Source organism: Squalius cephalus (genome assembly GCF_949319135.1).
Source record: "Squalius cephalus genome assembly, chromosome: 2".
NCBI classification, from domain to species: Eukaryota; Metazoa; Chordata; class Actinopteri; order Cypriniformes; family Leuciscidae; genus Squalius; species Squalius cephalus.
This window is the reverse complement of record NC_137123.1, coordinates 11,586,877-11,614,025: the sequence shown is the minus strand read 5'-3', so window position 1 is coordinate 11,614,025 and position 27,149 is coordinate 11,586,877. Positions and strand designations below refer to the sequence as shown.

The 27,149-nt window shown below is 36.9% G+C and overlaps 1 protein-coding gene across 1 annotated transcript; it reads right to left on the bottom strand.

Annotated features, from left to right (window-relative positions):
* Positions 1 to 976: 976 nt before the first annotated feature.
* On the bottom strand, positions 977 to 26,592 carry LOC307152541 (uncharacterized protein). The gene is made up of 2 exons (XM_079861301.1): positions 26,522 to 26,592; positions 977 to 3,568 (listed from the first exon to the last, which is right to left on the bottom strand). The coding sequence occupies exon 2, from the start codon at positions 3,558 to 3,560 to the stop codon at positions 2,589 to 2,591; it is 972 nt and encodes a 323-aa protein (XP_079717427.1). The 5' UTR covers positions 3,561 to 3,568; positions 26,522 to 26,592; the 3' UTR covers positions 977 to 2,588.
* Positions 26,593 to 27,149: the final 557 nt, after the last annotated feature.

The window sequence follows — 27,149 nt, the reverse complement described above, 5'->3', positions numbered from 1 at the left end:
TCGACTCGGACTCGACCCTTCAAAGACTCGGTCTTGACTCGGACTCGACCCTTCAAAGACTCGGTCTCGACTCGGACTCGACCCTTCAAAGACTCGGTCTTGACTCTGACTCGACTGAATTTGAAAACCAACGGACTCGGTCTCGACTCGGACTCGACCCTTCAAAGACTCGGTCTCGACTCGGACTCGACCCTTCAAAGACTCGGTCTTGACTCTGACTCGACTGAATTTGAAAACCAACGGACTCGGTCTCGACTCGGACTCGACCCTTCAAAGACTCGGTCTCGACTCGGACTCGACCCTTCAAAGACTCGGTCTTGACTCTGACTCGACTGAATTTGAAAACCAACAGACTCGGTCTCGACTCGGACTCGACCCTTCAAAGACTCGGTCTCGACTCTGACTCGACCCTTCAAAGACTCGGTCTCGACTCGGACTCGACCCTTCAAAGACTCGGTCTTGACTCTGACTCGACTGAATTTGAAAACCAACGGACTCGGTCTCGACTCGGACTCGACCCTTCAAAGACTCGGTCTTGACTCGGACTCAGCATAAGCGGTCTCGTCCCCATCACTATAGCAAACTGTGTGACATTCACTATGTATAAATGTGTAAAACTGTCACGTGCCTTAAGTTCAGCAATGTACATTTGCAAACCAAATCTGATTTTTTTTTTGGGTGATTAACAGATTAATCGAGCTATTAAAATAGGTTTGTTTATTTGGTGTGAAACGGTGAGTATTATGTTCTATGTTTGTCCATGTTAAATTGTGCCTCACATTCGCAAGCTGATAGCCTGATTATAACCAGTGTCAGTCCTGTCTGAAACTAGCAAACAGTGCTACTGTTCATTTAACACTGGGAGTTTCTGTGTGCCTGTATGACATATTTCTATAATTAAATGAAAAACGAACATAACAGGAAACAAAGTGCACAATCTAAAATCTTAACATAAATGAAAACATACATAAATATTAAAAAAATGATTGTACTTTATTATTTTTTCATTTATTATAAAAAAAGGCAAATAATGTGAAAAACACAATTTTAAAAATTAAATAAGGACAACAAAAGGAAACAGGTGTCAGGTTTACAACCTTAAAAAAAAAAAATAATCCTTAAACTAAGAGCACAGAATCACCAGCATTTACATTAAAAACCATATCATTTGTACAGGTTCTGAAAGTTAACAGCACAGAGATCAACGTCTGCACATGGTTTCTGTTCTATGCAAAAGACCAAACTCAGTAAACATCATAATAATAAAGTAAACTATGTACAGAAAAGAAGATGAGCCCAGAAGATGAACACAATGTGTTTAATTACACGTTAAGCGGTTTCCTCCCATAGAAAATCGTTAAAGAAAATGACTGATGCTTAGTACATAAAGCCACGTTATGAGTTTTTCAGAAGACTCATTTTAGAAGAAATGAGTGGTGGCGCTGTTTTGAAAAAACACAGAAGAAAAGTATTCCGGAAGAGAGAAGAGAATGGATGTTGAGTTATTTTAATCATTGGTGACTGAGAACAGATTTATTTTCACATGTTCTTTACAGATGATCATTTCTATTCATTTTCCACTGAATTATGTGATCTGTAGAGCGAGCGCTGTTTTCTTCTGTGCGTGTCTGTTATGAGTCAGAGCTCATTCGCTCTAGAGCTGAGAGAAACATACAGATGAAACATGAAGCCAAATAAAAATATGAATACGACGATATATGTTCTGTGTGTGTTTTTATGCGGCTCGGGATATTTTTATAACAATAAAGAATGCCAAATGGGAAACATACAAGATACATACAAGGCAAAATGTATTCTCGGTCAGCGCCACCTATCGTGCAGATGTGAATTAGCTGAAGGCAATCAATCATTTTGTGTTCAGTGTGAAAGGGCTTTAAGTTGATACAAAAAAGTAAAAAGGATGGGGACATGTAAATAAACATATTACAACGCTAAAAACTTTTAAAAAAAAATCTGACTATTACATCAGTATAGTCTAGTAGTACATGAATTTTTTTTGCTTTTTTTTCTGTTAAACTACTTGTTTTGAAGCATTGACTGCCTATATGTGACCCTGGATAACAAAACCAGTCTTATGTTGCACGGGTATATTTGTGGCAATAGCCAACAAAACATTGTATGGGTCAAAATTATAGATTTTTCTTTTATGCCAAAAATCATTAGGATATTAAGTAAAGATCATGTTCCATGAAGATATTTAGTAAATTTCATACATTAAATATATAAAACATTTATTTTTGTGAATGGATGCAGCACTATTGCCAATAGAAATGGACGACTTTAAAGGCGATTTTCTCAATATTTAGATTTTTCTGTACCCTCAGATTCCAGATTTTCAAATAGTTGTATCTCGGCCAAATATTGTCCTATCCTAACAAACCATACTTCAATGGAAAGATTATGTATTCAGCTTTCAGATGATGTATAAATCTCAATTAAAAAAAAAAAAAACACTTAAGACTGGTTTTGTGGTCCAGGGTCACATATGTGGAAGTAAATGTGTTTATTTCAAATGAGTTTGTTCTATGTTATAGAATGTTATATACATGTTTTGTAATGATAGTCTTTTATTTACTTTTATCTTTGTCTTTAGAGCTATATTTTCTTGCCAAAAAATATACTCCAGCACCCACTGCTGCTGCTGCCAGAACTGCTGCTCCTCCTGCTGCTCCTATTACTGCTACTTTCCCAACAGTTAATGCAGTTCCCATCATAGATGCCATTACTCCTCCTGCTGCTCCTCCTGCTGCTGCGCCACCTGTTGCTGCTCCACCTGTTGCTGCTCCACCTACTCCTACATATCCTCCCATTGCTCCTCCTGCTGCTACTGCTGCTCCTAATCCTCCTCCTACTACTGCACATTTCTTGAGTAGAAGAGCTTTCTTAGTCTCCTTATAGTCCTGTTCTGTGTATCTCTTGCATGCATTCTTTCTCCTCAGTGACTCAATCTTTTTCAGAAGCTCAGTGACCTGAGATCGATCTTCATCTTTGTTGTTAAAAACATGAAAACCTCCTGAACACTGATCAACTACTGAACGCAGTGTTTCACATTCTCCCAGATAATCTTCTATTGGCTCATGTAACTGATCTCCGTGAGTAAAGAGCACTATTGTGTGATTTGAGAACTTTGCTCCAAATTTTTTCTGGATCCATTTCACAACTTTACTGTTCTCTGTGAATGTCTCACTCAGTTTGATCACCAGCAGAAACACATCAACACCATCACACGTACTCTGCAACATCTGCTCTATTTGAGTTTCAGCGTCTGTGATCTTCACTGATGTATCAGAGAGTCCTACAGTGTCGATCACTGTGATTGTTTGTCCATCCAGCTCTGTTTGTGCTGATTGACAGGTTCTGGTCACAGCCTCAGGAGACAAATCTTCTTTAAATGTTTTTCTAACACCTATGATGGTGTTTCCTGAAGCGCTCTTTCCTGATCCAGTCGAGCCCAACAGCATAATACTCATAACAGGAGGTTCATCCTTGCTGTTCCTCCGCATCTTGTCTGTCAGTGGAACAGATTTTTTCCTCTCCATCTCTCTCTCTATTACGAGGAAACATATTTTGTTAATTAAATTAATTAAACCTGCTGCCTTTTACACAGCTTAAGTATATATATATATATATATATATATATATATATATATATATATATATACCACCCTTGCTGTAAAAAAGGCCAATTTCTGACAATATCATACCATTTTCCATTAAAACAGTAATATACCGTAGAAAACAAAAATAGCCTACAGGAATATACGTAAGCAATAAGGTAAGAGAGGCTGTGCTGTATCGTGAATAAGTAATGGCTGAAGGGCGTTGTTAGGCACGTTGTTAGTCGATACAGCACTTGCCTCGAGTACCTTATTGCTTTAATAAAACGGTTGCCACACAATACAAATATTAAAGCCGAAAAATATTTATTAATGCAACTTTCATGAAGTAAAATCACTAAAAGCCTTCCTTCCGCTGGAAAAAATAGTCCCTGACCGTAAACAGCAACAGAAGTTACATACATTATTTCGCCAATAAATGGCGGCAAAGACTGTCTTATGAACAGAGGTGGGAGTAAGTCACTAAATTCAAGTCTCAAGTCAAGTCCAAGTCTTAACATTGCAAGTCAAAGTCAAGCCAAGTCATTCTGTTGTAAGGGTCAAGTCAAATCAAGTCAAGTCATACTCTTTGTCAAGTCAAGTCAAGTCGCAACCTAGTCATCAAGTCATACCAAGTCACACACAGGCTTGTTTTACACATTTTTTAACTCTGGGACTTTTATTTCTTATTTAGACACAGAGGGCTGATGGGTAAAAAAAAAAAAAAAAAAATAACTTGTGTGTAATAAATAAAATATTGTTAAGAAGCACATTAAATGCTCTAAAATAAAAATAAATTAAATGAACAAGTAAACAAGAATTAATAAAACTTTTCCCATCTTGTGCTAGCCCTACATAGTTATTTTGCTGTGATGTCCTCTGGGCAATTCCACGCAAAAATGTCACATCCATAATACCAACTAAATACCATGGCATTGTGTTGGTGTTATGGATGTGACAGTTTTAACATAAACCAATTAATAATCTGAATGTAATTCATATTTTTAAGTCATATATAAATGAAACAGGTAAGATTTATGTAATAGTACACAGAAAAACGCCCACGTTAAATGAACACTTCTCAGTGTTCATATGTGTGCACACTACAGAGTTAAAGTACCATTGAAGCAGTGTTGAAGTTAATGAGATAATTAAGTGGTGATTGAGCATTAATTATGAACACCTGCTGTTAACAAGCAGAATCACTGAAGAACAGAGAAACACAAGAACTACAACTGACTTCAGCCACAGTCTTAGATGAAATCAACTGAAGAGAAAAGAAGACATTAAATCTGTGAAGATCTCAGCAGAGGAGGATTAAACAACTCAAACAGCTTTACCAGCTTCACCTATTACTAACCAGATTGACTTGATTTAATATCCGTTTTAATGAAATCAACAATTGTATTTTAAAGTCACCATGATGGTGGTTAGCATTTGCTTTAGTTGGACTCTTGACCCTTAACTTTTTAGTATTACATTTTCTTTGGCTGCTATATTTGTGTGTATATAAAGCACATTTGTTGAGGCAAAAAAAGCCATGAGAAGATTAGATCAGGTGATATTGGATGTTTAATCATCATGTAATTGTTTGAATCTCTGATCTTATTCTGTGTCTAATGCTTTGATTATATACGAGTTGTGTTTGTAATGTTGTTATATAATAGAAGCCATGTTAATTTACAGCATGAGAGCAATGTTGATAGTCAAATAACATTTAGTGCATTAATCTTTTTTTCTCTACATTATTACTTCAAGAATCAGTGTATGACTCTCAACAATGGTGACAATCAATGAAATGTTTCATGCTGCAGTGCATGCTGGGTACCACCAATCAAAACTCACCCATATCTCCCAGCATTCATTGCGACATTAATACATTATGCAGCTGGATTTTCTGGATACTTTGTTTGATTGTCACCATTGTTGAGATTCATATGCTGTTTCTTGATGTCTGTGTTTGTCTAAGTAATGCCATAGATTCAAGTTTTTGTGCACCAAGTATTTTTTTTAAAACCTATTTTAAATAATAGGTATTTGATAAACAACACTGCTAGATATACTATAAAATCAAATGACTTCTATTATGAATAAAACAATATTAAAAACACAAGTCCTATATAATCAAAGCATTAGATACTGCATAATATCAGGGATTAAGGAAATTACATAATGATGACGTTTTCATCATCAATAAACAACCAACATCATCTGATCTCATGGCTTTCTTAACTACAACAATTGTGCTTTAGAAACACACAAGTATAGCAACCAAAGAAAAGTTTACATTAAAGAGTCAAGGTTCAAGAGTCCAACTAAAGCAAATGCTAACCACCATCATGGTGACTTTAAAATACAACTATTGATTTCATTAAAACGGATATTAAATAAAGTCAGTCTGGTTACTAATAGGTGAAGCTGGTAAAGCTGTTTGAGTTGTTTAATCCTCCTCTGCTGAGATCTTCACAGATTTAATGTCTTCTTTTCTCTTCAGTTGATTTCATCTAAGACTGTGGCTGAAGTCAGTTGTAGTTCTTGTGTTTCTCTGTTCTTCAGTGATTCTGCTTGTTAACAGCAGGTGTTCATAATTAATGCTCAATCACCACTTAATTTTCTCATTAACTTCAACACTGCTTCAATGGTACTTTAACTCTGTAGTGTGCACACATATGAACACTGAGAAGTGTTAATTTAACATGGGCGTTTTTCTGTGTACTATTACATAAATCTTACCCGTTTCATTTACATATGACTGACATATATGAATCACATTCAGTTTATTAATACAATTACATAAATCTTATCTGTTTCATTTATATATGACTTAAAAATATGAATTACATTCAGATTATTAATTGGTTTATGTTAAAACTATGTAATGGATGGAAATTATATATGCAATTTAAATACATAAATCTTACGTTTAGACATTTTTTTTTTTTTTTTTTTTTTTGAGTGTGTTCACGTTGGCCTAATTTGATTAAATTGACATTTTTAATGTTTTTGTTTCGTTTACACTTTCATAGAGGACATCACAGCAAAATAACTATGTAGGGCTAGCACAAGATGGGAAAAGTTTTATTAATTCTTGTTTACTTGTGTTCATTTAATTTATTTTTATTTTAGAGCATTTAATGTGCTTCTTAACAATATTTTATTTATTACACACAAGTTAATTTTTTTTTTTTTTTTTTTTACCCATCAGCCCTCTGTGTCTAAATAAGAAATAAAAGTCCCAGAGTTAAAAAATGTGTAAAACGAGCCTGTGTGTGACTTGGTATGACTTGATGACTAAGTTGCGACTTGACTTGACTTGACAAAGAGTATGACTTGACTTGACTTGACTTGATTTGACTTGACCCTTACAACAGAATGACTTGGCTTGACTTTGACTTGCAATGTTAAGACTTGGACTTGACTTGAGACTTGAATTTAGTGACTTACTCCCACCTCTGCTTATGAATGAGTCAGTCGGTAGAGAAGACTTTTATATTGAAAAGACTCAAACTTGTTTTCACGGAGAAGGAAGACGCAACTGACAGATGACTAACGTTATAGGCACGGGAAAACCCCTTAACGGTTAACTGTTAAAAGGACAAGATATCGCAGAGGACATTCAAACGGATTATTTTATTATGAATATAGGACTGACCTGAAGGAAAATGCAATGTCTACTGTGAATGCACCCACTTTCTCGATCTCTCACAATACTCCACTACCGTTATAGCTTCAATGAACAATATCAATGAGATCACACCATAGGGATCACACATGTGTTGCTAAGAGTGGTTGCTAGGGGTGTTGTAGTGATACATAGAACCATTGGTTGAAGCGGTCATAGCCATGTTTTATCGTGAATAAAGCACAGCTATTGACCAATCAGAATCAAGGATTGGAACTAACCATTTTATAAATAAATAAATATATATATATATATATATATTTTCTGTTTTCCCAATCACACCATATACCCTCATTCACTATTCCCTACATTAGTTCACTAATATAGTCCCCTTGACAAAGTGAATGTAAATAAGTGAGTGAATTGAGACACTGATGAACAACTGATAAGCAGAATCACTGAAGGACAGAGAAACAAGAACAGAAAAAAGAGAAACACAAAAACTACAATTGACTTCCAGCAACACTGAGTGTGAAACCAGTTTACAAACCAGTTTAACATTATTTCTTTCATACATGTACAAAAGTTCTTGTTGAGAATTAACAGATATTTAGTTGTTGATCAGTATTTGCTTTAGTCGGGCTCTTGACTTTTTATTGCAAATTTCTCTCTGGATGTTTTAACAGTGAGTTTATAAAACACATTTGTTTTGGCAAAACAAAGTCAAGAGGAAGATGATCAGATGTTGTAGGCTGTTGTGATGATGCAGTGATCATCCTGGACACGTCTGATTCACTGATTTCTTTCTGTGCATAAGCTTTGAATTTATGGGTATTTAACATTTGTTAATCATACATCTGTGAATCTACAACATGAAATAAAAAATCCAGCAATGCTTCTGTTAACATTTATTGTGAAAAATATAGAAATAATATAGTGCATTAATACACTTCAAACTCCTGCTTGATTAAGACACAGACAGACATCAACAATCAGCACATGAATCTCAACAATGGTGACAATCAAAAGTTTCATGTCGCAATACATGCTGGGTTACTGGATAATATAAAACTCCCAGCATGCACTGCAGTATGAATAAGAAAAAAAATATTGCCACCATTGTTGAGAGACGTGCTGATTTTTGATATCTCTATGTTTCTGAAAGACAGTATAGTTCTGTTTCATTGGTTGTGCATGATGTGTTAAAGAAAATTGTCATTATAAGTGTAAGTCATCTGTAGTTTCAACAGCATTGGTAATGTAACACTTTTGATACAGAATTTAACTCTGAATGAGATTAGTGAATAAACAGCCTAAAGGAGGATTTTTCTCATCATAATCAATTTAACAAACTGCATACACAGAAGGGGTGTGTGCACAAGTGTGGTTTGCAAAAACACAGTTCAAGCAAGAGAAAAACTGATGTTAAAAAGCCAAGGGTCAGCATCTCAACTAAAGCAAACACTGATCTCTATAATGGTAACTTCACACCAAACATTTTCAATTAAACATCTCAATAACAACTTCTGTAGATGTATGACAGAAATAAAGTCATACTGGTTAATAATAAGTGTAATAATGTGTAATGGCTGGAAGTCAGTTGTAGGTCTTGTGTTTCTCTATTTTCTGTTCGTGTGTTCCTCTTTCCTTCAGTGATTCTGCTTGTTAACAGCAGGTGTTCATCACTAATGCTCAACAATCACTTACATATTCTCTTAATTATCTCACTGCAACACTGTCTCAATGTTACTTTTACTCTTTGTAGTGTGAATTTTCCTGTGGTGTTGAAAGGGTTAACAGTGTAAGATAAAAAGACACACCCACAAAATGTATTTTAACAGTAATAAACTGTAAGTTATAAAACAGGTATATATTTTACTGTAAATAAACCTGGTAAGGTCTAACAGTGTATATATATATATTTATAAGGGGTGTGACGGTACATGCAGAGGCGAGCCTATATTAAGGTCAAGCCCCAGGCAAAATTAATTAATGAGGCCTTTCTAAAATATTTTTTTGTTAACATATCTTTGTTACCTAGACATAATTATACAACATACAAGCGCATGCATAAAGCTTGCCAAAAAACACCAGCAAAAGTAATGATTATAAATGTGTCAGGAAAAAAATATGATATGACATTTTAATTGTTTATTAATAACTAGTGTTTTCTGAGTCTGTTTCAGCTGCATAGATGTAGTTGACGATGCTGACTCGCCATATTCTCAGTGAACGTGCCTATAGAGAGAAATGCACCGTTCATACGGATTACATAAACAGAGAGCATTTGTTTTGATTTGAAATGGTTTGTTTAAAAGTAGACATTTCAAGCTTTTTTCTATATATGTCTGTAAGGCAAGTATTCGCTGAGTTCCGGTTCAAATTTGTGATCACGCCGGCGCCTCCATGTCATGCAGTAAAGTGCGGTATTCTTCAGCTTCAGCTTCGCACAAACACTTTGAGATGAATCTAATAATAGCGCACATTTATCTAAGTTAAAGGTTAGAGTGAGCGGCCATGCCAGACAGAGAAGTCCTCTTCATGTTTAACAAATCAAATCATGCATTATCTACAGTACTGTGAATAAGCACTGCGCCAGTTTGATTAAGTCGGCTGAGGCGAGGCGGTAAAAGCATAGCCAGCGTAACTAGAGGGGGATGCAGAGATGTTGCTGCGTGTTTATATTAACATTTCTGATTGTTTCAATTATTAGACCTCAGGAGCCCCCTCAAAATGCGGGGTCTTTGCAGCGCCCCTGGGTACATGTATTCGTCCCAAACGTACAGTAAGGACGTCACGGCTCGGTGCATGCAGTCACACAACGAATACATTGCATTACAGGCGATCCAAACTACAATCCAGGACGCGCGGCATTGCAACGCTGTTTGATACCAGTAAAAAGCGCAGAAGAATAAGAAGAGACATTTGATGGATCTCTCAACCACTGTTTCAACTGTGGAAAGATATCAATAAAAAAGCTTGAGAATGATATCTCACGTATAGCATTACATTTACTGCAGGCATTTAGTGTCGACAGCAGGTTAGTTCGCTAGAGAAATGAACTCTAGAGAGAAGCATTTCATATATGCACTGTATAAGCATATTTATTATATTTTTTTAACCTGTTAGTAACAAGATGGGAACAAGATGGGAACAAGCTGTGGAGAGGAAGATCACGAGGACAGACCTCTGGCAGGCAGAGCCACACCGCATCAAGTTCCTAGTTCAGGCAGTCTATGACGTCCTCCCCAGCCCATCCAACCTGCACACCTGGGGTCTGGTCGATACTCCAGCATGTGCCCTGTGCCAGAGAAAGGGAACCCTTGAGCACATCTTGAGCTGCTGCCCAAGAGCTTTGGGGGAAGGCCGATATCGCTGGCGGCATGACCAGGTGCTGGAAACAATTGCATAGAGCATCAAGGTTAGCATCAGCAGCTGTCGGAGGTCAAAGCCCTCCAAGCAAACCATTAGTTTCATCAGGGCCGGAGAAAGGCCAGAAAGATCTGCCAGGATAACAGCAGGGATTCTGAACACTGCACAGGATTGGCAGCTGAAAGTTGACTTGGGCAGACAGCTTAAGTTCCCCCAAGATATCGTTAAGACCACCCTGAGACCTGACATTGTCTTGGTATCTGAGGCAACAAAGAACCTGATCATGTTGGAGCTCACCGTGCCATGGGAAGACCGAATGGAGGAAGCCTATGAGAGGAAGAGGGAGAAATATGATGGCCTCGTCAACGACTGCCACAACCAAGGCTGGAAGGCAAGGTGCTTACATGTGGAGGTGGGGTGCAGAGGCTTTGCAGGGAAGTCCCTCTATGGGGCCTATACTGCACTCGGCATCACAGGAGAGAGAAGGAGAAGGGCTATCAGCAATAGCACAGAGGCTGCAGAGAAGGCTTCGAGGTGGCTCTGGATTAAAAGAGCGGATCCGTGGTTAAATGCTGCTAGGGCACAAGCTGAGGCCTGATCAACCTCAGCTGGGTCGCCTGAAGGAGGGTGTCTGATGTTTCGAAAGACCCGAAACACCCAATGAGATCAGGAACATCACTGATGATGTGCCCTAGCGTTGCATCAGAAGATGTATCATCACAACAAGTAATGTTTTGATTATTTAATGTATGCTTAAATAAATTTGTCATGACTACAAGTTATGACAGCCACTGTGTAAATGATAAAAATGAATTGGAGTAGAAAATTAACTTTATACAGATGGTGGTCAACCAGAATGAGACTTTTACCGCCGCCGTTCCCGCGGCGGCAAAATTGGGATGTGTATTTGCTGCCTTTTACCGCTGAGTGGCGCTGTAATCACAGACTTTGAAAAGTGTCAGTTATTCTCTTTATGACTTAATCTGCCGCGGCAGTAATCTGAGCTGAGGTCACAGATAAATTCAAGATAAATATTGTGGTTAAACGAATTCAAATTCATTAAATTTAAACAAAGTAGACACACGTTAACATTGTGTGCCCAGTTTTTCTATAATTTAGAAAGGCTATGTCAATAGGTTACTTGTCATTTTCTTCGTGTTATTTTAATGTGTTTGTAGATTTATTAACTGAAACATAACAGTGAAATAAATTAAAATAATTTACCGTGAAATTAAAACATTTTCAGGACTTGCAGCTCCTAACCGATGTAGTCGGTTTAAGCATTCTTTGTTATATTCAGAACTAAATATAGCCTTACATGTTACAAACTTTTAAAACAGAGAAAATAATAGACGTTGGCGATTCAGACGGTAGCTCTGTGGTCAAAGCATTAACAAGAGCCTCTCGGAGCTTCAAACGATCTGAGATCGAATCTCAGTGTAGCCGACAGTGTTGTTGATGCTTAAATATGTATCTGTTTATTAAAGTCAATCATCTTGTTTAATTATCAATTGTAGGCTACATTACAACATAAATTTGCTACATTCCCGCTGCAAAGACGACACATCTGATGAAGGAAGACTGTCAGCCGATTGCACCAGAAAATGAAGATGATGAAGCTCGTCTTTAATCTGCTAAATTATTTTTTTGTGTGTGTGTGAATCTTTCACGAGATTGAGATGACTGACAGTGATACCCGGCCATATCAACGGAAGACATTTTTCAAAACAGATCGAACAAATCAGAAAAATACTTTCAATACAGTATTGCTTTCAATTAAAAAATAAACAATGAAAATGTAAAAGAAAAAGAAAATTAATTAAGTTTGAAAACCCATCGCACATTTTAAGATATGAATAAAGTGTCGGGACAGTTTATTTATTTAAACAGGGTTGCATCGATAGAGTTTATTCCCTTTGTGATGCAAAATAAGAAACACAGGCCTATTCTTGCAACATTTTAAATTTCTATTGTCAAAGAAATTGCAGCTAAATTAAAAAATTAAAACGGTACAAAACGGAAAAAGTTCAAAGCAACATAAATTAAGAACAGGCGTTTTTCTTTGCCTCTCTCGCGCTGGATATTTTTTTAGTAAGTTTGGTCTCCCTCACTGCGCGCGGCGGGTCTCTCTCGAAATTAAGCATTTCAGCGTAAAAAACACCATACAGCTGATAATACTGTATATGTCGCTGTGTGTCATCCACACAAATCATGAAAGAAAAAACTGTAACAAATAGCTTTTGTTCCTTCAAAGATACAACATGCCTTGCTGAATTCACCTTACAATAAAACGAGGTGGGTCGCCAATAAAAGAGCTCTGTATCTGCTAAATTTAAATTGTTTGTGGAAAACCTATACAATCAATAAAACTACAATATATAATTTAATAAGATATAGGGCCTACTGTACATAGGCTATGGACTTTTGGAGATTTTGAGATTAATCCTTAAAAGAATTTTGCCTTTGCCTGCTCATCAGGCTGGCTCCGACACTCTCCATATGAAAGACGGAACATTAACACCTCTGTCCTGCACCCCCACGATAAAGCAAAGTATTGCCTTCTCCAAACCCCCCACAGGCTAGCTGAGTTTGCAAAACAAAACAAAGAGTTTGCCACTCATCGTGCCAAACAAATTATAAACTTCAATATTTAATTCAAAACAATCTCAAAACGCTTTGTGACATTTTGAAAAGCCGTGGATGCATTACTGCCACTGGAACCATGAACGCAACAGAATACTGGTTCTGATTTTATTGTTTGTCGTTTAAACGTCATATATATGAATTATTATAGGCTACAGAAGTAAAGTCATTGTATAATATTTGTTCCTTAGTGTAAAATGGAAATGCATGGCGATTTTATTTTGTAAATAGGCAAAAAAAAAATGTTTTAGAAGACAAATCTCTCTGCATCAACAATAGACTATAAAATGCATTAATAGGCTAATATAAAAACACCAGTAGTCCAAGTTAGTTCGGGATTCGAACCCGTGTCATCTAAATGATCGTAACGTACGTTCAACCACTCGGCCACTATTCACTCGTTGCGATACGGCCTAACGTTCCAGTGTGTGTTCGCTCACACGAGCGAGAAACGCTCTTCATTCAAATGAACGCGCCGCCGCATTTGTTGAACACTAATTCAACATGCCAGAATAAAACCTGGCTTTAGAACAATGCATAGTGCCACTCGTCGTGGTGTGCCAAAAAATTACAATAATTTAGTTTAATTTATTTCAGTGTTAATGTTTGAGTTAAAAAATCCTCTACAAATTAAATTAACCCAAAGTCGGCTATGAGAGTCCTTTAGGCTACACTCTTAAAACGGGTGTGTTAAAAACAACACAACCTGTGTTATATCTTAACACACCTGTGTGTCTAGTTAAGGACAACACATTTTGTGTTACTTTTAACTCAACCAGTGTGTTATTGTTCTTAACACAGTGAGTGTGTTAAAATATTTAACACACTAATGTGTCATAAATCACACAATTTGTGTCATAGATGTCATATATGTGACCAATTAAAATACGTAAAAAAGTAAAGGGCTTACAGTCTTAACATTTAGGCTACTTTGCTTAAATTCGATACATTTATTTTCAGTAGGGCCTAATACATTTGTAGGGATGTAATTTCAGTATGCTTTACCATCGCTATGTATTCAATTAAAGTTCCAAGAGGTCTGGTCTCTATATTTCCTTCCCAGCTGACACTTCTATGCAAGTGCACAGCAAAAATCACAACTTGTGCTTGCTGCGAACGCAAGTTATTTAAGGTGTCTCAACTGTACACAGTCTACAGTGTGAATTCGTTACAAGGTTTCATTTAATTACATTAATGTGCAGCAATTTGTACAAATAGAGTCTATAGGCCTACTATACTGTTGTAGACATTAAATAATCTCATTTAGTATCATATTTGTTAAAATATTATAATGTTGTTTTTTCAATCTATGTTGAATATGAAAAGTGAACAGCATGAGTAAGATAAGATGCATTATATCGAGAGATGGATATGGAGTGGGTCAGACATGATTTTGACCACTTCATTAAGTTTTGTTTAGTAGAAAACCTTTTTTAAAGTTAATTTCGTTTTCTATAAATTGTATCTTAATTTTAATCATTTTTTCATCACCCAATTGTCTGGATTCAATAAGTAAGAGAAGCAAACAGACACTAATCATAGAGGCGCCCGTGAGGTCACTTGCATTGCACGTCAGCTGGAGCGCATCTCATCCTCCTAATTTAACGAAACTCAGCGTATGCCTCACACAGACATGATAAATACATCAAATACACAAAGCTTGAAATGTCTTCAAACGAAATAATTCAAAACGAAAAAGAAAAAGGCTACTCTCTGATTATGTCTTTGTGCATTTCTCTCTAGGTGCGTTCACTACAAATATGGCGATCGTCAACTTCATCTTTGCAGTCGACACTGTCAGAAAACACTAGTTCATTGATAAAAATCATATGAAGACAAGGCATATATTAAGTTATTTTAGCTGTTATGAGAAAAATAAATCTAACAAAACCTAAAATCTAAATCTAATAAATAAAAATAAAAAATATTAACGCCAATTCAACATGCCAGAATAAAACCTGATTTTTGAACAATGCGTAACGCCACTCGGCCTGGTGTGCCAAAACACTACATTTTAAACTTCAATGTTTAATTCAAAACAATCTCAAAACGCGTTGTGAATTTTTTTTTAAAGCCTAGCCTATATACATTAAGGGCATTGAAACCAGGATCTTAACTAAAACGTGTTCCGCGTAATCTCTCAAAAATTATGCCACACTACTCCATGTAATTTTTTTTTTTTTAAGGACTGCTTTTGAAATCACTATAAATTACTGTGCAATTGTATCGCTCACGAGAGCTCTTCGTTTATCTAATTCCTCAATAGAATAGTAAAAATATTCAGCGTCATTGCTCCTAACATCGTCTCTATTTTTAACTTTTGATTCTATTTTTTCAGCTGTAAAATTGATTCTATCTTTGGTTCTATTCTGTTGTAGCCTAATAGGCCTATTTATATGAAAAATATGCCTATTATTTAACCCACTTACATTTTAAAATACGGCAATTGCTGCTGTTTTGCACAATGTCCCTTTGCGCCACCTGGCGGTCATTTCGGGAACGACTTTGAAATGCGGCTGGTTTATTTTCGCCGCGGTAATTTCGCCGCGGCAGCTGGCGCGGCGGTAATAGGCATTCTGGTTGACCACCATCTGTAATTATAGCCTATTTAGAAGTTGATGGAAAACCTGCCTTGTGTGCAATTTACATGTTTTTTTGTTTGTTTTTGTTTGTTTTTTAGTGTTGATTATTATATCTAAAAATAAATATCATCAATTTAATATAATTCAATTGTTAATTGGTACCTTTAATACTATAGTAATGTAATTATTTTTTAAATAATATAATTTATTTAAACACATGTACATATTTGTAAAAAAAATAAAATAAAATAACAGTTTATTGTAAAAGAAAAAGAAACAATAAGTAATTTTGTGTTTAGTTTTCTCCCCCCTGCTGTACCGAATACTTCAATACCGAGGTACGTACCGAACCGTCATGTTTGTGTACTGTTACACCCCTAATGTATTTGCCCATATTTGGGGGGAAAATAATTAAAGACTGAATTTTAGAAATAAAAGCAAGAAAGTTAATCAAAATTTATTAAAGGGTTAGTTCACCCAAAAATGAAAATTCTGTCAGTAATTACTCACCCTCATGTTGTTCCAACCCCGTAAGACCTTCGTTCATCTTCGGAACACAAATTAAGATATTTTTGATTAAATCTGATAGCTTGATCACTCCTCCATAGGCTTCTAAGGGACTGAAACTTGCTGGCCCAGAAAAGTTATTAAAGAGATCGTAAATATAGTCCAAGTGACTCCAGTGGCTCAATCTTAAGTTTATCAAGCGACGAGAATACTTTTTGTGCGCAAAAACAAACAAAAATAACGACTTTATTCTACTATTCATTTCCTTCTCTCTGGGCCTCCAGTGAATTTGCGTAGTGTTTTATCGCAGCGCGTCTGTGTTGCACGTCACCACGTAGGCTCACTATTGGCCGACGCTGATCATGTGTGTGATGCGTGTGACGCACAACACAGACGCGCTGCGCTAAAACACTACGCGAACTCACTGGAGGCCCAGAGAGAAGGAAATGAATAGTGGAATAAAGTCGTTATTTTTGTTTATTTTTGCGCACAAAAAGTATTCTCGTCGCTTGATAAACTTAAGATTGAGCCACTGTAGTCACTTGGACTATATTAACGATCTCTTTGATAACTTTTCTGGGCCAGCAAGTTTCGGTCCCTTAGAAGCCTATGGGGAGTGATCAGCTCTCAGATTTAATCAAAAATATCTTAATTTGTGTTCTGAAGATGAACGAAGGTCTTACGGGGTTGGAGCAACATGAGGGTGAGTAATTACTGACAGAATTTTCATTTTTGGGTGAACTAACCCTTTAAAATCTCCAGTTAGCAGTGGTAATCACTCTTAAAAGAGATGTGTTAAAAAACAACACACAGCATGTGTTGATGGTATTTTGACCATAGACTGTAAAAAAAATATGGACGTAGTGTCCGTGACGTCACCCGTAGGTTTCTGAAGAGCATTTTTGAAGCATAAAGTGGGCGGAGTCGGCCGTCGCCATCTTGGCCTCGCGTCACCTTGCGTCACTCCCGGATAACAGAAAATGGGCAAAGAGGCGGGGCGTGTGTGAAGCTGATGAGCCTGGCTATCTGAAACCACGCTCACCGCTCGACGTGATCGAGTTAGCTCAGGCTTGGGAGGTAATGCTATATGCTACTGAAAGTACCCTATGGAAAGTACCAAGTCTGCGACTGCACAGGGCCTCGCGCTAAAGTGACAGTTGATGATGAAAAGCCAATTAAAAGTTGCTGTTTTTGCCCTTCGAAATATTATTAAAAGACATGGCTACAAGTGAGACTGTGTATCGTGATTCTGTACTATTCTGCTAGTTGAAAACGTATGATGCAGTAACTATTACTCTGAGAGAGTGTGTGTGACAGTGATTTATGTGCATAACAGTTACATGTCAGTCACTCTTTATAGTCTCCGTCAGCGCGGCATCGCTCGTCAAGTTCGTAGAGAGCTTATTCAGTCCATTTTAAATTCTGATTTTGGCCGCCTCTCAAATGGGTTAAACCATATATTACCTATGAAGTTCAAGTAAATGCGCTAGAAATCCGCGCTCATTCAAGGATTTATTGCATGACGGAGAAAGCGCCGACACCTGCAGGATTTCATCTGACGGTACATAACATAAGCATATTATAATCTATCTGTTCCGTGAGAGCAGAACAAACGAGCCTTTATATCTATAGACCTTTTTTAAATCTGAAAACTCCAAAAAGCAACGAAATTGTCAGACATCCATTAGTGCAGTGGTTCTCAACTCCAGTCCTCGGGACCCGTTGCTCTGCACATTTTGTATGTCTCTCTTATCTGACACACTCAATTCAGTTCATGGAGTCTCTCTTAACGAGCTGATGATCTGATTCAGGTGTGTTAAATAAGGGAGACATACAAAATGTGCAGAGCAGCGGGTCCCGAGGACTAGAGTTGAGAACCACTGCATTAGTGCATGTTCACAGAGGAAAACAACTGAAATACAGCGCTGGTTGTTCTCTCAACGACAACGACGGAATCTTAAACCGTGGGCGAAGTAATGGGTGTATTAAATTGTATGAAATAATCCCGAAAAAAGCACAAACATTGCAGAGATGGCAAGTTCAGCAGCTAAAATTTGCTGAGGTGAAGTGACGGCTAACAGCAGACAAACGGCTAGCATTGACATCAGCGGGAATCCACCTGTCACTCAAAAGTGGACACACCCTTAATTATGCAGAACTTTAAATATTAATCAACTAAACGTATGAGTTATAAAAAAAAATCACCCCCCCTCACAGTTGTCATGAAGGGCAAAATTAACTGTATAGACCAAAAAAACATACAGACACCAGGCTGTAAACACGTTTTTTTCTGCTGTAAAATTTGGCATTTTAACATGGGGGAGATACAGATTTGACTCACTTTTGACACCAGCCTCAAGTGGCCAGTCAACGAATTGCAGTTTAACTCACTTCCGTGTTGGTTTCAAGAGAGAGACGGGGAGGTTGCCGCTTGATTTTGACACATGTTGTGTATATTTTTAACACACAATGTGTGTTAAAATGTAACTCTGTATATAATAGCACTGGGTGGAGGAGAGTTTGTGTTTATGAAAAAAAATGATAGGTATATTTTATATGGTATCCCATAAAATGCTCTAAAATAAATAAAACAATACATTCAAATAAATAAATTAAATCTTAAATCATGAAAACTTAAAGATTAACGGGTGTTTTTTTGCAGCCAATCACATCATGCCTCTTTTCCAATGTCTTTTTCAAATGCTGCTTTAATAACCAGATTGACTTTATTTCTGTCAGACTCTACAGAAGCTCTTATTGAGAATTAACAGGTTTTGGTGTTGACGATTCATTGAATGTTTCATTTAAAGTCACCAGAATCATGATTAGTGTCAGCTTTATTTGGGCTCTTGACTCTTTACCATTAGTTTTCTTTGATTGCTGTAAATGTGTATTTAAAGGAACACTTCAACTTTTTGGGACTTTAGCTTATTCACTGTATCCCCCAGAGTTAGATAAGTCCATACATACCTTTTTCATCTCCGTGCGTGCTTTAAGTCTGTTTGACGCACCCACCGCTAGCCTAGCTTAGCACAAAGACTGGATGTAAATGGCTACAGCTAGCATACTAATCCCAATAAGTGACAAAATAACGCCAACATTTTCCTATTTACATGTTGTGATAGTCACAGTGTGTACAAATAACAAGGTCACATGAGACACAGACATTTTTTAAACATTTAAATACTGGGAACTATTTTCTCAGAAGGCGAAGCACTGCTACTTCTGCAGAGTGATTAGCGCAGCACCCGAGAAGCGCCGTTCCGTCAACAAAACCAACGTGACTAGCTAGTAGCGAACGTGATTCGTGATCATGGCTGACTTTGAGGAATTGTCAGACGATTTTTATTTGGTATCAAACCAAGATCCAGAGCCATATCGTTTTGAGCCAGAATACACAGACGAGGAGTTACAAACTTTGGAATCTGATAGACAAGAAGCCGAACAGACTGAGGTCGAGGGGAGAATCAGAACGGGAGTAGCCTACTATTTCACAAACAAGGTAACCATTTCTCAAAAATGAAAACTGCCTATCCCCCCCTCCAATTCATTAGCAAGTTGAAGGCTGAAAGTTATCTTTAGCGCCGCTTATTTGTTACTGGGGCGATAGAGCGTGTTTGTGACAACACAATACTAACATTACAGGGGATATATGGAGCCCGGGAACAACTGTAATAGTAGTGAGCAACCTATTCATGTAATAGTGTCACTAAGGTTACATTACATCTAGCTAATGGCACTATAACAGTAGGCTAGTCATCTAAAAACATAACGGAACACTTACCGCAGCCGCAGGTGATCCACTTTGTCCTGTCTTTACTATCGATGGGATGGCCGTATCCTTCAGCACACGCTTCACGGTCCGTGTGGCAAATTCCATTTTTTTCAAAATAGTCGTCCTAAGTGAACTGTTCTGAGCAAACGCGATAGTCCTTGTCCTTGATGATGTCTACAGGTGTGTTTGGATCTAACGTTATATCCAGAGCAACTAGCCATTGATTCATCAGGTCAGCGTTTTTGGTTGGAATTCTATGAAACATCATGGTATTACCTGGTCTCCCCTGTTTATTGTCGCAGCTCTTTACAATACAGCGAACACCCATGATTGTAAACTTTGCATTTACTAGTAATTGCTGACTCTAGCGAACTCTCTGCTCCTCACCACGGCGCTTCTCGGGTGCTGCGTAGGGCTGTGCGATATATATCGTGAGATTGTTATGCGCATCTCGTCAGTAAAGCCGGTTCCTTGATTAGTAGTAGGGTTGCAAAGGGGCGGAAAATTTCCGGTAAATTTCCAGAAAGTTTCCGGTAAATTTCCATGGGAAGTTAAGCTGGGGAATTTTGGAAATATTCATTACCACGGCAACCGCTTGTGCGTCCACTCTGAAAGTAACTGTACACATAAGAGACGGATAGATACATTATTTAAGGTTATTTCTATTCATTAGAATATTGATATATGAACTTGTTGTCAAGTAAGCCCCGTTGCGAGCAAGAGCAAAGGCTCTCTAAACTTTCAGTGTGCTGCACTGCTCTAGTTGACTTCTGTGCCTTCCCCCCCGAAAATATCACATTAATTTTGAAAACATAATTCCTTTTGTGGATCCTCTTGGTCTTTCTTCATGTTTCTTTGACATATGTCAGTGTCTCAGTCTCACGCACGCTGCACGCGAGTTAACCACGCCTACTTATTTATATGTTGCGGCATACAAGGAATAAAAAAATCTGTTATGGTTGATATTTTCTTCCATGGTAACGATATATACCGTCATACCGCCCAGCCCTACTTATGTGGTAAATAGTTATGCTAGCTTATTTAGCATCTAACTTATCAGCTTGCTATCTACTAGATGAATACATTTGTATGTGATATTTGCAATTTAAACATTTAATAAATATATTACCCCATAATATTATCAAAACTTACTTCACTTTGTTTAGTCCACAGGCTCAAATGTGCTTGTGCTTTGGGCTTCTGTACATGTGATTGAGGCATGCACAGTGCCAGTAGGGGGTGTGGTCTCAGTAGCCATGCAGTAAGCAGTGTGCTATGTGCATATGATTGAGGAATGGCATGGATATATTCAAGTGTATTTGAATGGCATCTGTTTGTTTTAGTCAAGATTATGCTAAAATATACTTTCCTCAACTATATTTAAGTTCCCTATGAAGAGCCAACCTTCAAATTTCAAAATTCCCAGTTTATTCCCGTTTATTCCCATAAATTCCTGTTAATTCCCTTAAATTCCCATTAATTCCCATGGAAAGTTTCCATCTTTGAAAATTCCCAGAATTTTGCAACCCTAATTAGTAGTAAATCACCATCACCTGCTTTCAGATGAAGCGGCATTTACTACAAAGAGCCGTAATTAACTGACAAGCTGAGCCATATCGCATTAATATCGCGGACGTATCGCCAGCGATACTTAATGCGATATGGCTCAGCTTGTCAGTTAACTACGGCTCTTTCACAGCAAAAACTCCAGTGTTAAATTAACACTCCTGGGAGTGTATGAGTCCACACTCAAGAGTGTTTAAGTTAATGAGAATTAAGTGATTAATTTAGTGATGATTGAACATTATTGAAGACACCTGATGTTAACAAGCAGAATCACTGAAGGAGAAAATCACAAATTGTAAGTTACCATTAAGGTGATGGGTGTTTGCTTTAGTTGGGCTCTAGACCATTATATGTTTACTTTAGATTTTATTTGGCTGCTGTATCTGAGTTATAACTGACAGATAAACAAAGAAAAAAAAAGTGATCTGATGGTGTAGGTTATATTATGACAATCATCATTTGAACTTGATCACTGAACTCATTAAAATCCTTCTTTCTGACTTCGATTTATGTTGTTGGTTAGTGAATCTGCATAAATGCCCAGCATTTTTGATATAATATAAAGGATTTCTTGAAAGTTGCTTAAAAAAAAAAATCATTCTTTTAGGCACACACAGATGTCAAGATTCAGTCTATGCATCTCAACAATGGTGAGGAGCAGAATATTCAATTAGGAAAAGTAAATTACATAGACAATTCAGATCATAATTTATTCATACCGCAATGCATGATGGGAGCCATTAATGAGTTGTGATTGGTGGCAGCCACTGCAACATGCTTTATTATTGTCACCATTGTTGAGATTCACAGGCTGATTATTGATGTCTGTGTTTTAAATGAATTTATCTGAATGTCTTTTGATCAAAACAATGTTTATTAAATATTTAGAATTATAAGTAAAATACTGATAATCATAGGCTGAAGAATCACTAAACTGCAGCTAACAAGTTAAACCAAACTATCTCAATAAGTTTCCTTTTTCAGATCACAGCATGATTATGTCAAAACATAACCAACACTATAAGATAGATAACATTTTACTTTGTTCATTTAACTGTTATAAATCAATAACAGCAGACAAACAACAGTAAATATTAAAGTAAACATATAATGGTCTAGAGCCCAACTAAAGCAAACACCCATCACCTTAATGGTAACTTACAATTTGTGATTTTCTTCTTCAGTGAGTCTGCTTGTTAACATCAGGTGTCTTCAATAATGCTCAATCATCACTAAATTAATCACTTAATTATCTCCTCAGCCCTAAATGCCGCTTCATCTGAAAGCAGGTGATGGCGATTTACTACTAATCAAGGAACCGGCTTTACTGACGAGATGCGCATAACAATCTCACGATATATATCGCACAGCCCTAGTGCTGCGCTAATCACTCTGCAGAAGTAGCAGTGCTTCGCCTTCTGAGAAAATAGTTCCCAGTATTTAAACGTTTAAACAGAGGTGGAGAGTCCAGGGGTCAGAAAGTAAAAGTCCTGCCATATGTTTATTCCACCCATGAACTCACACAGCAAAAACTCCAGTGTTAAATGAACTCTCCTGGGAGTTTATATGGCTCCAGACTCAAGAGTGTTAAAGTTAATGAGCTAATTAAGTGATTGATTGAGTAATGATTGACCATTATTGATGACACCTGATGTTAATAAGCAGAATTACTGAAGGAGAAAAATCACAATTGTAGTCATCATTATGGAGATCAGTGTTTGCTTTAGTTGGGCAGTTGACCTTCAAATGATTATCTTTAGATTTTGTTTGGCTGTTGATCTGAGTTATAACAGCCAGATGAACAAAAAGAAAAGTTGATCAGGTGGTGTTGGTTATATTTTAACATAATCATAATTTGATCTGAATCACTGAACTCATTTAGAGCCTAATCTCTGACTTAAATGTATATTGGTCATTACAACATCACAGTGATTCTACAGATTAAGATCCAGATTTTTCAATATAATTCAAATTATTTCTTAAAAGTTGTTCTGATAAAGAAAAGGAAAATCTTTCTTTAAGGCACACACAGACATCAAGATTCAGTGTATGAATCTCAACAATGGTGACAAAAAGAATATTCAATTAGGAAAACAAGACAATTCAGATCATAATTTATTCATACCGCAATGCATGATGGGAGCCATGGATGAGTTTTGATTGGTGACACCCAGAATGCACTGCAACATGCTTTATTATTGTCACCATTGTTGAGAATCACAGGCTGATTCTTGGTGTCAGTGTGTCCAAATAATATATTTTTTCAAAGTCTTTTGATCAGAACAACTTTCAAGAAATCTTTCTGATTACATTGAAAATGATTAACATGGCATAATATTAGAATCACAGGCAACTGTAATCATCAAGGTAAACTTAACTCTCTAAATGACTTTTGTGATTCAGGTCAAATTATGATTATGTCAAAACATAACCAACATCACCTGATCAACGTTTCTCTTTGTTCATCTGAGAGTTATAACCCAGATACAACAGCCAAACAAAATCTAAAGTTATTAGTTTAAGGGTCAAGAGCCCAACTAAAGCAAACACTGATCTCCATAATGGCAACTTAAAAAAAAGATTTTCTCCTTCAGTGATTCTGCTTGTTAACATCAGGTGTCTTCAATAATGCTCAATCATCACTCAGTCAATCACTTAATTATCTCATTAACTTTAACACTCTTGAGTCTGGAGCCAAATAAACTCACAGGAGAGTTCATTTAACACTGGAGTTTTTGCTGTGTGAGTTCATGGGTGGAATAAATATATGGCAGGACTTTTACTTTCTGACCCCTGGATTCTCCACCTCTGTGTTTAAAAAATGGCTGTGTCTCATGTGACCTTGTTATTTGTACACGCTGTGACTATACAAATCACAACATGTAAATAGGAACATGTTGGCGTTATTTTGTCACTTATTGGGATTAGTATGCTAGCTGTAGCCATTTACATCCAGTCTTTGTGCTAAGCTAGGCTAGCGGTGGGTGCGTCAAACAGACTTAAAGAACACACGGAGATGAAAAAGGTATGTATGGACTTATCTAACTCTGGGGGATACGGTGAATAAGCTAAAGTCCCAAAAAGTCGAAGTGTTCCTTTAATTTAACACATTTAAAACAGCAGAAATAATCATGAGAAAAATGTGCTGAGATGATAATATTATCATCATGGACATGTAGGGTTGTAAAGATCAGCAAGAGTTTAATATTTGATAGGTTAATGTGATTTTAAAAGATGACTTTTAAAAGGATTAGCATATTACAGTTAGCTTAAAAATAGTTTTTAATTATACAGTTTAAACAGGACTTTACAGTCAATGGTATCAAACAGACCTCAAGAATCAGCACATGAATCTCAACAATGGTGACAAACAAAAAGCTTCATGCCGCAATGCATGCTGGGTGCCACCATAGTACAAATCTCATCCATGACTCCCAGCATGCATTGCGGCATGAAGCTTTTCGTTTGTCACCATTGTTGAGATTCATACGCTGATTCTTGAGGTCTGTGTTTGACTAATTTCTGCCGCAGATTAAAATTTGCAGAAAACCTTTTTTTTATTCTGCACTGCTGGATAGAATGATGTAGTTTCACAAGATTGTTATACCTAATAGCACATAAATTAAATGCGCACCGTCCATATACTCATAAACTTGATCAGATCAGCACTTGCTGATTATGACATCATCAAGAAACATCTGATCACATTTTCTCTCGCCATAACAAATGTATTTTATTAAATACAGTTACAGCAAGAGAAAAACTAAAAGAAGAGTAAAGGGTCAAGAGCTCAAATAAAGGAGCCATTAATCACGATTCTGGTGACTTCAAATAAAACATTCAGTGAAACATCAACATCTAAGCCTCAGTTAATTCTCAATAAGAGCTTGTCTATGTAGATTCATGATGTCTAAACCATCCAAATGTTCAAACAAACTCTTTATTAAACGTCACTGGACTCCAGAAACACAAGTTAACAATAAGTTTCGGTGTTCATCCAAACTCTCAGTTGTAAAAACACAGGAAGTAACTCTGGCAATTACACACCGACTACAGTCACATGTGACACATATCTGACACAAGTTGTGTAACTATAACACAGTGTGTAAAAGGTTTCAACACATTCCCTGTGTTAAGAACAATAACACACTGGATGAGTTCAAAGTAACACAAAATGTGTTGTCCTTAACTAGACACACAAGTGTGTTAAGATATAACACAGGTTGTTTTGTTTTTAACACATCCGTTTTAAGAGTGGTGGCGTTCATGTGCATTTAGTTAATCTTTAAACTAGTTAATATTTAATCGATTAGTAAGAAAATGCAGAAGGAACCTGTCCTCACTCCTCTGCGTCAAAAACTGAAGCACGAGCGCCAATATGGCAAGTGGTCTGCAGCCGTCAAAATAACGACGAAGTCCATTTTCACTGCCTTGTCGGATCAAAACAGGCCTACATTTCATTATTTGCATTAGTAAAAATATTTTTTACAGCCTACTTTTATTTTTGAGCTCCTAACGCGCCTACACTAACACACTTCTCATCAAAACACGTTACAGCAGATCACAGTACAGTCACTTGCATTTCATAAGATTATTTTACCGTTGAAATTTTTCATGATGTGATGTTAATCTCATTTAAATAACTTCCAGTGCTTGTTTTGACAGTGTGTTTATGCACACCTGGTGTGACGTGCGTATAGCTATATCGCTCCGACAACACAACTTGTCAACATACACAAAACTCAACAAATCTTGGAGCGTCATATAAAACTATGACCAATATGAACACAATAGCTACATGACTGGAGACCCTATAGTCCATCTAACATCTACTAACCTGAAGAATCACGATGAGCTCCACCAAGTTTCTCTTCACTTCCTGAAGTTAACAAGCTTGATCATGAGTCGTGACGCACTAAGTGAAACTGAAAGTCTGAATTATTCAAATGAATGGTTACCTCTGACAGTGACTGGTTATTTCTGCAGAAGGAGCGAAGGACATTTCGTGTAGCCTTCCTCTTGACTTTGTCGGGATCGGGCGCGTTTTGGTTCGAGTTTTAGGTTGCGTTGGACAGAACATATTCATGAGTTTCCTGTTTCGCGTTAACGCGGCTAGGTGAAACAACTGCATGGTAGCCTACGTGCTTCTGTTTTCGTCAAAATCTATCTGGGGAAAACTTGAATTTCTCATCATAGAAATGAGGCCAATATTAGCTACACGAGTGAATCAGTGAATATGTTAGTATTTAGTGATATTTTTTGAGTTGCCTATATTTGTGAGCACCAATGAAGCAAACCTCTTTTTCTCATGTTAGTACATTTTTTTCCAATACATTTTAATTTTAGACAAAATATTTTTGTGTTTTGTTTTTAGTTTGCATTTTTCCGACATGGAGGGAGCAGCTAAATTACATTCAATTCAAGCAACAAGCACCTTAAAGGTCCCATTGCATGGATTATTTTAT